We start from the raw sequence: 16,484 nt of genomic DNA, 5'->3' as shown, positions 1-16,484 counted from the left end.
TGTATATGTGTGAGTATATATGTATATGTGTGAGTATATATGCATATGTGTGAATATATATGTATATGTGTGCGTATATATGCATATGTGTGAGTGTATATGTATATGTGTGAGTATATATGTATATAAGTATATTTGTATGTGTGAGTGCAACAGAGCACGTGTGGAGGACAACCATCTCAAACTGGTCTCTTTTTTCACTGTGGCTCTCCGAGACTGTCATCAGGTGATTGGGCTTGGCGGTAAGTGCCTTTACCCACAGAGCCATCTTGCCGGCCCTGTGGCACAGGTTTTAAATCAGTAATACACCATGCTGAAGCCTACTGAACTGTACACTTTCCATGTAGGAAATGTGTGGCGTGTGATACGTCGCAGTACAGTGATTAAGAAAACAGCCAGTTTAGAGGCAGATGATGTAACACGGTTGATAGAGTCTGTGCCTAGCTCCCATGAAGCTGTGAGCTCAGTCCTAGAAATGGCTAAACCAGGTGTGGAGACACACATCTGTGATCTCAGCACTTGGGAGGTAGCCACGGAAGAATCAGAAAATTCATGACCATCTTCACTTACATAAGGAGTTTGAGGCTAGCTTGGGCTACATGAGACTTTGTCTCTGGCCACTTGTGCCCTTGAGGAGTCCCTAAAGCAGGACTATCCACCCACCACTTGTAGACCATGAGGACCTGGATAAGGCAATGGCCCTTCATGGCTATACTGGCTCAAAATGTGACATCATCAGGACTCCCTACACCATGTCCCCTGTGTCATATGCCTGTAGGAGTGTCCTGGATGGTCAAGTACAAGCTGGGCTTCTCAGGAGTCAGACTCTTTCCTGTCATAGCTCAGGGTCCCAAATGCTAATGTGTACAATGTAGAAATCAGGTTTCAAATTATCACCTGTTCAATTCATTCAAGGACAATAGAGCCTCCCTCAAAACACAATCAAGGCACTTTGTCAAAAATATAGGTAGTAATGACCTCATTTAAGTCCTAGTACACAGTCTGAAATGAGGTGGCCGGGGATATGGTTCATCTGGTAAAGGACTTGCAACCTGAGAACCTGAAGTTCCTGGAGCCCACGTTGGGGATGAAGAGAGCTGATGCTCACAAGTTCTGACCTCTGCAAGCACACTGTGGGGTATACACCCTCCCACAGTAAATATGCACAAAAAAGAATGTCAGGCTGTGGTGGCACACACCTTGAATCCCAGCACCCAGGAAGCAGAGGCAGGAGGATCTCTGTGTGTTCGAGGCCAGCCTGGTCTACAGAACTAGTTTCAGGACAGCCAGGACTATACAGATAGACCCTGTCTCAAAAATAAAACAAAAATCACCAAGGAAAGAGAGAGAGAGAGAGAGAGAGAGAGAGGGAGGGGGGGAGGGAGGGAGGGAGGGAAAGAAAGAGAGAAAGAAAGAAAGGAACAAACAAAGGAATGAATACAATGTACCAGCCAACTCATAAGGTAATTTCTAGCCTTGTCTTGAGCCTTACTTTCCTCCTCTCCATGGTTCTGTGGGGACACAGATGCTCAGTTGCAAGCCTGCGCAGGTGGTGTGCGCCTGGGAGGTGCACAGCCACACAGTTGACAGTCAGCCTTGAAAGTTGTTGTGACCACTCTTGTCAGTATGGTGCTAGATTTCTCCACTGTATAATTAACTGCTATTTGGTGTATTGTTGGTTTTTTTTCCCCCTCTTTCTTCATTTGCAAATAACTAGAACTCCATGGGGACACAGTTTTAAGTATAGGCAAGCAGTGCCTCTTTATCAACGGTTCCTACCCATTGCCACAGCTTGGAGGTCCACAGACGGTCCTTGCTATATCCATCTTCATGGTGACTGCAGAGTGACAGCTTTCCAGGGCCCCAAGTCACTCAGCATTGCGCTGTATGGCACTGGGCTACCTTTCCTGGACGTCCATCTGTTTGTTAACAGGGACTCCTATGCATCTACTGATTTATGGCTGGCATGTTTAATTAATTTGTTGCTCAGTTTGTTCCAGATCTGGCCTGCGGGAGCCCCTTCAAGCTGGCTGATGGCCTTTGGTTTTGTATTTTGTAGTGCTGGCCACTGAGCTTACTAGCAAGTGTTCGGTCTTACACTTCCACCCCTGGCGCCCCGGCTCTGTGGGTTGGCAAGCGCCCAACATTTTGGGATGTATTAAGGCATGTTGTGGGATTCATTTACAAGGCTTTGGACATATCTAATCACCTGCTTGAACTGCAGCCAAGTGTACCAGGGTCTGTTCCTCGCTGCATCTTCCCCTGTCCTCTGACAGTGCTGGACATTCAGGCCGCATCATCAGCCCTCAGAGGCTAGCGTGAGAATGCCTTTGGCTGCCTGCCAGGAGGAGCACAGTCAATGGCTCCGTCAAAGGGTTTGTGTATAGCTGCCTTTGATGGTTCCTGGACCCTAGCTCTGGTCAGCCTGTCTCCCCATCGCTTTCAACTGAGGCTGTCAGGCCTGGCTGGTCCCCATTCCCATGGCTGAGACACACCTCAGACCTTCAGCAAGGTCCCTTGTTCTCCCTCCTGACACACACCGTAAGTCCTTTGAGGATGGTGAATAGTGCCCAGGGCTCTATGGCCAGGAGGTAGTGGACTCTGAAGGCTCCTGTAGCACAGATGCTGCCCTCTCCTCTAGGCTTGGTTGCTAGGATGAAAGCAGGAGAGGTCACCAGCTCTGGCCAGTCTTTCCCTGTCCAGGTGCCGGAGTGAGGAAGCCAGGGCAGCTCAGGGACCCGCCTGTCTGCCCACTTCACAGATAGGGAGCCTAAAGCCCAAAAAGCCTAGCTTGGAGACAGTTGGTTACTGAGCAGAGCAGGGGCCGAGAATGGGACTACCTGGTCCAAAGTCTCTTCTACAAGGGGCGTGCTACTGTAGGTATGGGTGGGAGAAAGCAACCTAAAGGATCTATACCTGATAGGTGGGTGGCTCCACTCCTATGGGACTTCCCAGGGGCCTCTTTTCCCCCAAAGCAGTTAAGGCCAGCACAGGCCTAACCAAATGGGCCTCTGCAGTGACACAGGCTTCTGAGACCTCTGTGGTGGGCTGAGTTTTGTTGCTGATAGAATTTTTGGTTGTTATTACTTGTTTTTATTTTTACTCGGGCACTTGTGTATTGAAGGCTGGCCTTGAGTGTGCTATGTAGCCAAGGAGGATGGACTTTCAGATCCTTTTGTCTGCACAGTTGGCGATGCAAATCTGCTCCACAACATCTGGTTTATGTGGTGCTGGGGAGACTGAAGCCAGGGTTTGAAGTACTCTATGGAAAATATCTAACAATGGTGCTACGGGTTTTTAGGTATTGGGGGCTTGCTAATTCATGATTTATATGAATTAGTAACTTTTTTTTTTTTGAGACAGAGTTTCTCTGTGTAACAGTCCTAGATGTTCTGGAACTCACTTTATAGACCAGGCTGGCCTCAAACTCAGAGAGATCAGCCTGCCTCTGCTTTCTGTGTGCTGAGATTAAAGGCCTGCACCACTATGCCTGGCTTAAAAAGATTCTTTTTCTTTTTTTTTAATTATTAACATTTTTAACTTAACATTTTTAATCATGGAACGAGCTGAGTACCATTAGTTTTTAAAAGAGATTTATTTTATTTTTATCCATGTGTATGCTCACATGCGCACGTACGCACATGCCTGGGGAGAGTGGGTGTGTACATGTATGTGTGCCTGGGAAGACTACAAGACAGCCTGAGATTCTCTGAAGCCAGAGATATAAGCACTGTGACTCATTCAATACTGACAGCTTCGGACCCAGACTCCAATATTCTGCAAGTGAATACCAGATCTCAGCTGCTGAACTATCTCCCCAGCCCTCCCCACTCTCAGTACCATGATTAGCGTGATCCTCTGTGTAGGACAAAGTCCAGAGAGGTTAAAAGACTCATGAAGGGGCATGCAGCTGAGTAATAAAGCAGGGGTGTATGGTGGCGGGCTGGCTGGCTACTGGCCTTGTGTCCTTTCTGCCATCCCCCAAGCAGCTTTACAACCCGGCTTGCGCTGCCTTCCTCAGCTGGGTGAGGGTTCTCAGGGGAGAACAACACAGGAAGCCAAATCTTCAGGTGGCAGGGGGTTAGAAAAGGGACATTCATCCACCCAGACTTCAGGGTGATGGGTCACTCAGCTCCCTATGGGTGGGCTGTGTATTCTCAGGTCAGGGCCCCACTCAGGGCTTCGGTGTGCAGTTTGCATAGTGGAACTCGGCAAGAAGACGGCCTACGAGACACATGTTGGGGTATCACCACCTGCCTGGTAAGAAGGAAGTACTGCAGATGGAAAGACAGACTAGAAGAGTCTGAGGTAAGTACTCTGTCCCAGAATGCAGGGCAAACATTTCCCTCCCTCAAGAAGAGACTTTGGAGCAGGTAGCCCCATTCTCGGCCCCTGCTCTGCTCAGTAACCAACCGTCTCCAAGCTAGGCTTTTCGGGCTTTAGGCTCCCCATCTGTGAAGTGGGTAGACAGGCGGGTCCCTGAGCTGCCCTGGCTTCCTCGCTCCGGCACCTGGATAGGGAAAGAAAAGGCAGGATAGAAAGCAAAGTGATTGACATCTGCCAGTGCCCACCCACACTCCCTCGCACTTCCAGCTGAACACTTAATGCAGCCTGGCAAGCTTCTTGCTGCCCCTTGTTAACTGTGAGGCTAATGGCAAGAAGACAAAGGCTCATTCCTTTCTAGACAGCGGCTGAGAGGAGGTAACCAGGCAACAGGACACCCTATGCCCCATCACCAGGAAGCAGAAAACCCCCCTTGTGTTTGGTTTAATGAGGTCAAGTCATTTCACTGATACCAGCTTCCATGGGGCACAGAAGGAAATGAAGGCTCAGAGGTAAGTGGAGTCTTTGGGTGAAGTCCCACGCTCCCACAGTCCCAACAGGCTAGGCTAGGCATCCCGTCTGATACGCCCGATGAAAGAGACGAGATGAAGGGAGAGTGGAGAGGTAGTTAATCAGCATCAGGAATGCTGAGCTGGGGGGGAAAGGCAGACCTTCTGCAGCCATCCACTTGCAGAGACGTGCGAGTATCAGCAAGACCAGTAATGAACAATTTTAACATGGAGAGAGAGTTCAAACGCTTGATGAGAAGTCTCCAAGCTGCACAGACACATTCCCAGAGTGCTGGCCTTCAGACGCACAGCCAAGAGTAACTGTCTGCAAGATTAAAGATGGAGCAGCTACAGCTGGGCAGGATGTCCCACGCCTTTAATCCCAGCACTGGGGAGGCAGAGGAAGGCAATCTCTGAGTTCCGGGGCAGACAGGACTAGTGATTTCTGAGTACTAAGAGATTCTAGACTAGAGCGCTAGTTCTAGGACAGCCAGGGCTACACGGAGAAACATTGTAACATTGTATCGAAAAGACCAAAGCAAAACCACAACAAGATGGGCCAGGTGTAGGGGACACTTTGACTGGGAGACTGAACAGCTGATGGGTCTTCCCTGAGTCTGGCCTAAAAAGCTTACTCCAGACAGAAAAGGCCCTGCACTACTCCATACAAATAATGAAACAGAACAGAACGGCGAGACCAAACATGATTAGCTACAGCCAGCTGGGTGGTGGTACACGCCTTTAATCCCAGCACTTGGGAGGCAGAGGGATGGGAATCTCTGAGTTCAGAGGCCAGCCTGGTCTACAGAGTGAGTCCCAGGGCAACGAGGGCTACACAGAGAAACCCTGTCTTGAAATACAAAAACAGACAAAAAGATTAGTCAGAACCATGCCCAGAGCTGCTGTCATTCGAACTCATGACAAGAAATTACATGCAAAATAAGTCACTTAAACTGCCTAGGACCCAACAGCAACCAGTCTGGGTTGCCCTCATTAGCATGGTGGAGGTCCCCGGCTAGGGGAACATGCACACAAGATGGCTTGCCCTGACCCTCCATAAACACATTGCTTGGTTTGAGCTGTCCTCATTGACAGAGGTTCACCTTAACAGGAGTGAGGACCCTTGAGTTCCATCACACATGCTGGCAGTTCTTTTATTACCCCATACCCTCTGCCATCTCTGAAGTTTACTAAATAAACCCTAACCCTTGGAAGGAATTCTCTTACACAACAACCTCCACCCCAGGGTTTGCAGAAGATCTCCTTACTCCAGTTAACACTTGAAGCATCCCGACTGGGGAGGGACCCAGCCTCCTCCAGGACCGCCGCCCCCCGCCCCCCATCTGTTTCAGGAGATCAACTCCTGTAGTTTGGCAACCACCTCTGACTTCCCTAGGGGACAGCTTTGAGCAGAAATGGCCTCCTCTTGCCATGGCAACTGAGGTTCTCAGGCCATACAGCTTACCCCACAAAAGAGGAAGGATTATCTTGTTTCCTTGCTCTAACTCAGTTCTGAACGCGTTCATCAAGCGGGCCCAGCGCCACTGAGCAGGTCCTTGTACATCGATTACCCCTCCCCTCTCCAGCGGCCCATGTTCCTGACAATATGGATCTTAGTCATCTAGGATTTCCCTGCGACATCAAGCATGGTAAATCTTTTCCTTTCGAAGTTGGCCCAGCATTTCTGCCCTTTAACTGTTGGCTCATGCGCCATGTCAACCTTAAAAAAAAATTATCACATTTACTTAGTGTGTGTGTGCACTGTGGCACACCTGTGGAGGTCAGAGGACAACTTGCCAGAGTCAGCTTCCTATGTTCACCATGTGGGTCCCAGGGATCAGACTCAGGCCATCAGGGGTGGTGGCAAGTGACTGTGCCCACTGAATTATCTCTCCCACCACAGATAGTCCTTTTGAAAGGAGGGACAACTTTTTAAAAGTTGCACCTCAAGATCTTGGTGGGTATAGTTTTTCCTTGTTAGGAATGAGGCTCACAGACCCTGTTTCAGTTTGCCTCTGGCCACTGGGTGTGCTAAAGATGCAACACTGGGATCTGCTGAAGAACTGAGAGATGGCTCAGCGTGAGAGTGCTTCATGCTCTTGCTGAGACAGGAGTCTGGTTCCTAACCTACACCAGGTGGTTCAGAACCCCCTGTAAATCCAGCTCCAGGGGATCCAAGGCCTTCTTCTGAATTCTGCAGGGAGACCTCCCCATAAACACACAACTAAAAATACAGTAAGTCTTGGGGCTGGGGATGGCTCAGCAGAGTACTGGCTCAGCAGAGTACTTAAGAGTACTGGCTGCTCTTCAGGGGACCATTGGTCTCCAGCATCCACACAGCAGCCCACAACCATCTTTAATTCCAGTCCTAGGGGATCATATGTTCTCTTCTGGCCTCAGTAGGCACCTAGCACATATGTGGAACACATGTACATGCAGACAAAACACTCATACATGTAAAATAAGAAAAGTAATAATTTTGCCAGGCGGTGGTGGCGCACGCCTTTAATCCCAGCACTTGGGAGGCAGAGGCAGGTGGATTTCTGAGTTCGAGGCCAGCCTGGTCTACAGAGTGAGTTCCAGGGCAGCCAGGGCTACACAGAGAAACTCTGTCTCGAAAAACCAAAAAAAAAAAAAGAACAGAGGCAAAGTTGATTCTCAGACAACCATGGGAAGGAAACAAGAGTTTGAACTCCTTCAAAAGTCATCACATCTCTCCCTACAGTATAAACAGGCCCGATCTAGCTCTTGGCCTGATGATTTAAAGTAAAACAAAACCAATGATAACTAAAAACTAGCAACAGAGAAAGGTTTCAGAGTGTGGTCGGATAGATGGGTCTTCATTTATAAAATTCTGCTACAGATTTGAGTCCAGATTCCTTATAAATGGGTACAAATGGGACATTTAGGTTTGAATAAAGAAAGACTTGTGGTACAGGGCAAGAGGCATGCATATAATTAAGGAATCCTGGTGAAGATGAACTCATTCTGGACCTTCAAAGGGGTCTCACGAATTAATTATTCAACTGTCAACTGCAACCATGATTGATGGGGACCAATACGGTTCCAGTTCCGGCAGGATGCCGGGCTTCCAGCTGAGAATGCCTGCATCTGAGGGGGAGCAGGGAAGTGTCATCTGTCCTGCCAGCCTTTGCTGTTCCTGGAATCCAAGGGAGGACAGTGACTCAGCTCTGTGTTGTCAGTCTCAAAGAGCATGTGTGTGTGTGTGTGTCTGTGTGTGTGTGTGTGTGTTGGACTCAGTAAGTGTTCCGAAGTAATTTACAAGCCTGTCCAGCAGGAGTAAAAGTCAAGGAGACAGACACAGATAAATGCAGAGATGTCAGGCTTTTGTCTTGCTTTGAGTGACCCGTAAGGCCAAGTAGAAAGTCAATCCTTTTTAGCAAAAGCTGCTTCTAAGTGCCTGCCACTCAGGAGCTTGGCAGCTTATCTAAGAGGACCTAGCAAAAAGATACTTCTAGAAACTGATGGCTGAGGCCTTGTTCTAAAAGGTTCCTCACAATAATCCTGTCTTAGTTAGGGTTTTATTGCTGTGAGGAGACACCAGGACCATTGATATGTTTATTAAAAGATAAAAAGAAAGGGAATATGTTCTATGGGGGTGTGGTGAGATGTGAGGGAATGGGATGTCTCAGCGGGCCCATGCTGAGGCATCCCTTCCCCCTGAGGGACCAGCCACAGAACAGTATAGTATAGAATAGAGTTTATTCAGGGCATGGGGAGGAGAATTAAGAGGGTACTAGAGGCAGAGAGAGAGGGGGGGGAAGAAGAAGGAGGAGGAGGAGGAAGAGGAAGAGGAAGAAGAGAAGGGAGGGGAGGGGAGAGGAGAGGAGAGGAGTAGAGGCCCACCATGAGAACATGGAGAGAGGGGGAAGGGAAGGGGGAAAGGGTGAGGGGACAGAGGGGAAGCAAGAAAGCAAGAGAGCAAGAGAGAGAGGGGGGAGGGGGCAAGCAGCCCCTTTTATAGTGGGCAAGGCCTACCTGGCTGTTGTTGTGGGGAGGAACATACCTGGCTAGTGCCAGGTAACTGTGGGGGTAGAGTTTAGACAGAATGCTAACAACCATGGCAACTCCAATAAAGGGAACCATTTAATTGGGGCTGGTTTACAGTCTCAGAGGTTTAGTCCATTATCATACTGGGAAGCATGGCAGCATCCAGGCAGGCATAGTGATGGAGAAGGAGCTGAGAGTTCTACATCTCCATCCACAGGAACAGGAAGAGACACCGGGACTAGCTTGAGCATCTGGGACCTCAAAGTCTGTCCCCAGCAACATAATTCCTCCAGTATGGCTCCTGGGGGCCATTTTCATTCAAACCACCACAGATCCACTTCACAGATAAAGAGATTGAGCTGTGACCAAGTTCAGATTCTTGGTGACCAAGGTCATCAAGCTAGGTGGTCAAGTAGGAAAGACAGAACCTGATCCTAACATCCACCTGGGGGAACAGGGCCAAATCGAGACACTAATCTGCTTTCTCTATTCCTGAAGGTAATCATGCTGGGCAGATTGCTCGGGTCTTGTAACCTTGACTGTCTCAGGGCTCCCACTTCAGAGATGGGGCTCAGACCTGCTAAACCACCTCACTTCCCATCCTGCCACTGGAGACCAAAGCTCTTGCTTCAGTTTCTCTAGAGGGGACTGAGCTGGGGCGTTGCTAAGGACCTGTCTCCATGGTGGACTTCATGATTCCTTTGTCCTTCTGCATGGGACTTGAGAGGTCTGCCCAGTGGCTGGTGTCCTCGAAGAGGGTCTCCCTGTAATGCACGGTCACAGCATGCTAGGGTGCTGCAGCCCAGCCTTGGAAGACAGCTGGGGACTCCAGGCCCAATGAGAAGCTGGCTATTTTGGTCCCTGCATCTTCTTCCCCACCTACCCGCAAGCCTGAACCTTTCTTTGAATCCTCTGGAAGCACAGAGCGGCTGACTCGTTCTCTGGCGACTGCCAGAGTGACAAGCAGCTCAGAGGTAGGAGCTGTGGAGCTGCAGACCGTGTCAATGCTGGCACAACTGACAAACCACAGCAGTCTCACTACAGATGACAAGCCCAGGATGCCAGCCAGGAGCTCCGGGATGAAGCTCAAGAAGGATCATTTATGCTCCCTGCATCTGAACGGAGGCAGAGACAGACAGAGGATGGAGAGGAGATGAAGCGCTCTGTGCCTTAGGATGAGGACAGCAAGTGTGTCTGTGTCAAATGCGGTTCCCTGGGCCAGAGCATGTCACTTATATCCCTAATAATGGAAAAGGCCTTGTCACTCTGACCTGTACTTCCTCTCAGATCTGGGGACCTCCCTGCATCCTGCTGTTCCTCCGATTCTAGCTCAAAGGCCACCTCCTGCCATGTTCCTTGGTACCCCCCCAAACTCTTATATAACATTTTTGTTGCTGTTTTAAAGGTTAGTGTGTGTGTGTGTGTGTGCATGCTAAAAGATGGAATCAGATCCCCTGGAGCTGGGATTACTAGCAATTACGAGTATTATATAGGTGCTGGGACCCAAACTTGGGTCTCCTGGAAAGGCAGCAAGTGCTCTTAACCAATGAGCCATCCTTCCAGCCTCCTGTTTTCACTTTGCAGCAAGGTCTCAGGTAGCTTAGACTAACCCAAACTCATTATGTAACCGGGGCTGACCTGATTCCTAATTGCCTCGCTGTTGTCTTCCAAGTGCTGGGATTACAGACATGTACCACTGTGCCCTGCTTCTTTTTACTAAAATAATAATAATAATAATAATAATAATAATAATTTCGCATGTGTAGATGTTTTGCATACATGTATATTTGTGTACTATGTATGTACCTGGTGCCTTCAGAGACCAGAGAACAGTATCAGATACCCTGGAATCAGATGGTTGGTAGCCATCATGTTGGTGCTGAGAATTGAACCTGGGTTCTCTGCAAGAGCAGCCAGTGCCCTTAACTTAACCTCTGAGCCATCTCTCCAGGCTCTCGTTTTTCTTTTTGAGATAAGGCTTCAGCATAGGGATGCACAACCCCTCCTGCTCTGGCTTCTGCTAGACATTCAGCTGCTACCCCACATCATGGCACATAAGATGCTATGGGCATTTCGAAGAATTCTGGGGCAGCTTCTGTCTCCTTCAGTTGAAGGATGTATGAGATGAGGTTCCTCCCATGAAGCCAAAGCAAAATGCTCCAAGGATTCAGGTGTGGTGGGCCACATGAATATGCTGACTAACCCCAGCAGTTGGGAGGCTCTGGTGGGGGCTAGGGATGTAGTTCCGCTGACAGTGTCTGCCTGGCATGCAGGAAAACCCTCAGGTTATCCCCAGCACTGCATAACTAACTTAGGTGTGGTGCTATGCATCTGTAACTTTAGCTTTTGTGATGTAGATGCAGGAGGATAAGAAGTTTAAGGTCATGCTTGGTAAATCCACTGGAGGCCACAGGGGACCCTATCTGTCACAAAAGAAGGGAATGTCTGAGGCAGGAGGACTAGGAGCTTAAAGCCAGCCTGGGATACATAGTGATCAAAAACCTGAGAGATCTGTTTAAATTTCTCTTGGTCCACTAGTGTATGGAGGGGGTTGCAAAGTCTTGTGTTCTTGGTGGGAGCTGTAGCCAAAGACTTGCCAAACCTTGCTGAGAAAGATTGCAATCAGGATAAATGCCCTGCCCTCCCGGATGCTCCTTCCTGGGCTCTGTCTATTGATGGAAGGCTTGGGTAATCAATCACTGCAGTACCCAGGCGGGCAGAATTTACAGACATCACTGCCCTGAAGCCAGCTTGACGTCCTCTTGCTGGTCATTAGTACTATTGACCCAGTCGTGTGAATCCAGAGGGTCAGCTGAGAGGCAAATCAATGAATGCCATCTCTCTGAGTGATGTTCTTCATCCATGTGACCCCCATGGCCCAAAAGGATGCTGAAAGGAGGAGGAAGAGGAAGAAGGAGAGGAGGAGAAGGAAGAGGAGGAGAAGGAAGAAAAGGAAGAGGAGAAGGAAGAGGAGGAGGAGGAAGAAGAAGAGAAAGAAGAGGAGGAAGAAGAAGAGGAAGAAGAGGAGAGAGAGGAGAAGGAAGAGGAGTAGAAGGAAGAGAAAGAAGAAGAGGAGAGGAGAAGGAGGAGGAAGAAGAAGAGGAGGAGGAGGAGGAGGAAGAAGAGGAGGAGGAGGAGGAGACTGGGCACAGGTAAGTGTGGAGGGGTGGTGAATTCCCAGCATGGAGTTAATTAGCAGAGGTTAGTGTATCTGGAATGACTTTAGATTCTTGGGAATCCAGGCTGGCCCGAAGCAGGGCCTGGCTTCATATCTAAGCCTCATAGCAACTCTTGGTGCCTAGAAACTAAACCATGTAAAATGAAGAATGCTACACAAAGCACAGCTTCACATCCCACTCAAAATGTCACAGACAAGCACATGAAATCAGGTGATCCAGCTGAGATGGTGGGGTTGGGGTGGGGGGAGGGGGTGATGCCTACCACAGGGCTCCATCAGGGACACACTCAGTTCCTCAGACTGTGCTAGTGGCTGACTGGAAGCCAGATGGGGGAGCAACCAGGCCTCTCCTATCTCCCCAACACCAACAGAAAAGCAGGAAGCCAAACAGAAACAGAATAGCCCCCTGCCTTCAGGGAGAAGCTCAAAGCTGGTTTCAGACAATCCCTCATGTTGGGTTCCAGCCTCTGGGGAGGCTGTGTATGATGGGGAGTCCTAAACTCACTACTGAAGAGATGGGGCCTGAGACCCAGACCCCAGTCTCCCAGTCAGTGTCATACAAGGCTACATCGTAAATTTGGCTAATACAAGGCTTCACAAGCGGGCCTTAAAAACCAGATCATCTTGCTTCTACGTTGCCTGGGGAGCTGTGTACCACCAGGCCTGTGGAGTGTGTGTCTACATATACATGGTATGCACGTGCATATGCATGTCATGGCCAGAGGCCAACATCAGGTGTCTTGTTCTACCGCTCCTTCTCACTGAACCTGAAGGTCACCCACTTAAGTTAGCCAGGCTGGCCAGTGAGCCTCAGGATGCCCGTCTCTGCTTCCTTAGAGCTCAGGTTATAGGTGTGCAATAGCGTCTGTCGGCTAACGTTGGCAGTCAGCTTGACACACCTGGAAAGGAGGAACCTCACTGGAGGACTCGCCTCCATTAGACTGGCCCGTGAAGCATCTTCTTGATTGACAGTTGGTGAAGGAGGGCCCAGTCCACTATAAGAGGTACCATTTCTTAGGCAGGAGAGTCCGGGTTGTTTTCTCCTTGCTTTTGGCTTCAGCCTCCTCCCTTGAGCCCTGTCTTGGCTTGTCTTCATGATGGAATATAACCTGTAAGCTACAACAAACCCTTTCCTCCCCAGACTGCATTTGGTTATGGTGTTTTATCACAATGGAAAGCAAACTAGGACAACCATGCCTGGCTTTTTTTTTTTTTCCCCCGGGTGCTGGGGATCTTAACTCTGGTTCTCACGCTTGCAAGGAAAGCACTATCTTGACTCGGCCGGTTCCCCAGCCTCTGTGTGTACCTGGGGTCTCAGGTAGCTCATGCTTGCCTCAGGCTTACTAGGTACCTGAGGATGACCTTAAACTCCCTAACACTTCTCTCTCTCTCAAAGGCTGGGATGACAGAACATTAAACATACTAATTCTGTGATCCCCACAACAACCAATAGAGCTGGAAAAAATGAGCTTTATTTCAAGGTCCTGAAAGATGTGATCTTCAGAGAAATACCACATGCCACTGTGCCTGGTTTCTAAACATTCTGAGATGGTCTTGTGCCACATCGCCCGTTGGATGCGGTCACAGGTACATTAAGAGGACCATGGACTGGTTTCATGGGAGGAGGGAGTTACTGAGGGGCACGTGGAGTGGATGGGAAGGAAGTCTGCAGTTTCTCTCTCCCTTCCTTCCTTCCTTCCTTCCTTTCCAAGACAGGGTTTCTCTGTGTAGCTTTGGCTGTCCTAAGACTCACTTTATTGACCAGGCAGGCCTTGAACTCAGAGATCCATCTGTCTCTGCCTCCCCAGTGCTGGAACTAAAGGTGTGCGCCACCATGCCCAGCTGCCTGCAGTTTCTTAAGGATCTAGAAGAAACCTAGAACGATCTCCTACCTACACACAGACGCAACCCTGTCAGAAATATGAGCTACAAGAGAAGGGAACAAAGAAAAACCCTGGCTTCTAGGACACCCTCCTCCCACAGGCTGACAGGGAAGATGGCCGGTTGAGTGGGCAGGAAGGAGGCCACTCACTAGTCACACAGACTTTCCTTAATGTCTCTGTACCCAGATCTGACATGCAATGAAGTCTGATTGCAACAGTTCTCTTTAGAAATAACCATCTGCCTCTGGAGACAGAAGAATGATGCACTGAAACATTGGCCCATGGCTAGCGGCTCATTACCACCCTTGCCCTGGTCCGCTCTCCCTCCTCTAGTCAGCCCCAACCCACCAAGGGCTCCAACTTAGCTACTCAGAGACCAAGATAATTTCTCTGTCTCTCAAGTGTCTGCCTCTCTCTCCCACAGAGCTGGTGGGCTCTAATCGGAAGGCTGGGAGTTCTTAATGGGCTGTCAGAAGCTCAATGCCTAGGATGATGTTGTGACAGGCTGCAAGAGAGAAAAGTAACCAAGGCACTGAGTTTGGAGCATCGGAGGGCCAACATAGCACCATACCGGGGTCCAGGAGATGGTTCCATTGAGTAAGATACATGCCACAGAGCTCAACTCAGCTGTCCTCCTGCAGAATGTCACCTCCCATGGACCAGGCTTAGTGGTTTTAGTCCTGAACTGCACACTTCTCCAGAGGTTTGGGGTAGAGGTTAGTTATAGCTTTTCCAGAGACTGACATGGGGTTTCGTCTGGGTTTGCATGTGTTTCCAAGTAGAAAAGACCCTATTCCTGAGGCAGAAGTGCGCTTATTTGATAGAAGGTCCGGCCTGGCTCAGCTGCAGTCTTGCCTGCACACTGCAATCATCTGGAGCACAGTTTATTTTCTACTGTGTACGATGTGTGGGTGGGTGGGGGTGGGGGGTGCTCGTGAACAAGCCTCTGTGATTCTCCCGTCTCCGCCTCCCATCCCTTTGTAGATGTGCTGGGATTACAGATGTGCCACACAGCTGCATCTGGCTTTATGCAGGTTCTCAGGCTTGGGATTCAGGTCCTCACACTTGCTCAGCAAATGCTTTCTCTGCTGAGCCACCTCCTGAACCTCATCTGGAGAGTTTAAAAACGTCCTGAATCATGATTCCCTCACAAGTGAGGCTAGTTCAACGGGCGTTGGATGTGACCCCGATTTGATGTGTTTAAACGCGCACTGGATGACTTGAATGTACAGCCAGTGTGGGCACTGTCTCCTCTCTCCATGAGGATTCATTAGAAGGTGGTGGAGGTGCTCATGGGGTGTGTCCATCCTGGGATGCTGCCCTGCTGCTCCTGTGTGAGACCGAGTAAACAGGAGAAGACAGGAGCTGGCAGGATGTGCCTCCAGAGTCTGCCTTACATATTCTCTCCACCTCACTGGAGCTCCCTTTCAGCCATGGTACTGTGCTTGGACCTCAGCTTTCCTGGGGCTCTCTGTTCTAAAAAAAAAAAAAAAAAATCCCCTATTCGTGTGCAAAATACTGGTGGGAGTGACCTGAGGGGGCTTGGGTCAGAACCCTTGCTCTGTCCAGATGGTATGACCATCGTTTTGTTCTGAAAGGTTACAGAGGGGAAACGAGAGCATTCTTGAAAAGCCCTCAGCAAACATTTAGGCATGAAGTGGACAAAGGGTAAATACCAGCTACTTAGGAAGCCATGATGCCAGGAGCCCCAAATGAGATTTGTTTTTTTTTTTGTTTTTTTGTTTTTGTCTCAGCTCAGTGCCTGGCACAGAGTTAATGTACCCTGGCTAGAGCCCCGTGTCTGACTCCAACAATCTGCTTCTGCCCTAGGCAGGCGTCCTTGCAAGGCTGGGCTTACAGACCTAGACCACTGAACAACCCCTTCTAGCACTCTAGGCGCGGAGCCAAGAGTGGGAGGTGTTGGGAGACCAGTGTGAAAGTGGAGCCTCAGGAATTCACTACAGAACTAAAGATGATCTTGACGCCCTGACCCTTCTGCTGCCATTTCCCAAGTGCCAGGACAATAGGTAGATGTCACAATACCTAGATAGCAGGATGCTAAGGACCAAACCCAGGGTCTGCACACGCCCGGCAAGGACTCTAGCAACTGAGCAACTACAGTCCTAGCCCCGGCAGCCTTCAGTTACATTTTAAACAAGTGTCAAAGATCTTCTTGCAATATGCCCGTGTCCGGCCAGCCAAGTGCCCTGACAGTATCCTGGATAACTGGAGGTTCTTATTCACCAAGGTTTCACCGCACAGTGAGTGGCCTGCACAGAGAATGCCATTGGGCAGAGACTAAGTGTATGGAAGGTATTTTGTCTAGACGTGACCTTGCCAGTCCCTTGTGGGCGCCCCTGTGCAGGGTCAGGGCTGCAAACACACTTCCCTCCACTTGGGCTTCAGGGCCAGCAGGTCTTTGCATCACTGTTACTGAATCCCATTTGTTGACACCATAGCTGTGGCCAGAGGGTGCTTCCTTACACTGTCTGTCCAATGACTGCTTGCTGGCAAAATAGACGCCTGTACCAACCACTGACAAAATACATAGCTCTGCAGGTACCAGGCAAATGAGTGAGG

The 16,484-nt window shown here is 49.5% G+C and overlaps 1 protein-coding gene across 3 annotated transcripts in view; it reads right to left on the bottom strand.

The window, feature by feature from the left end:
• The window catches only part of Lrrc20 (leucine rich repeat containing 20), a 99,748-nt gene that overhangs the window by 2,265 nt on the left and 80,999 nt on the right, over positions 1-16,484 (bottom strand). Inside the window, exons 5-6 of one of the 3 annotated variants that reach the window (XM_028776884.1) lie at positions 4,414-4,510; positions 4,128-4,224 (exon numbers count right to left, since the gene is read on the bottom strand). The exons of the other annotated variants lie outside the window; for them this stretch is intronic. Of the exons in view, the coding sequence (XP_028632717.1) occupies positions 4,440-4,510 (71 nt within the window). The 3' untranslated portion in view covers positions 4,128-4,224; positions 4,414-4,439. Of the gene's footprint in view, positions 1-4,127; positions 4,225-4,413; positions 4,511-16,484 lie in introns of those variants that run through there. 3 annotated transcript variants of the gene reach the window in all.

This window comes from Grammomys surdaster, unplaced genomic scaffold (genome assembly GCF_004785775.1).
Source record: "Grammomys surdaster isolate TR1022 unplaced genomic scaffold, NIH_TR_1.0 273, whole genome shotgun sequence".
Lineage (NCBI taxonomy): Eukaryota > Metazoa > Chordata > Mammalia > Rodentia > Muridae > Grammomys > Grammomys surdaster.
The sequence above is the reverse complement of the archived record's forward strand: the minus strand, read 5'-3'. Positions and strand labels throughout refer to the sequence as shown.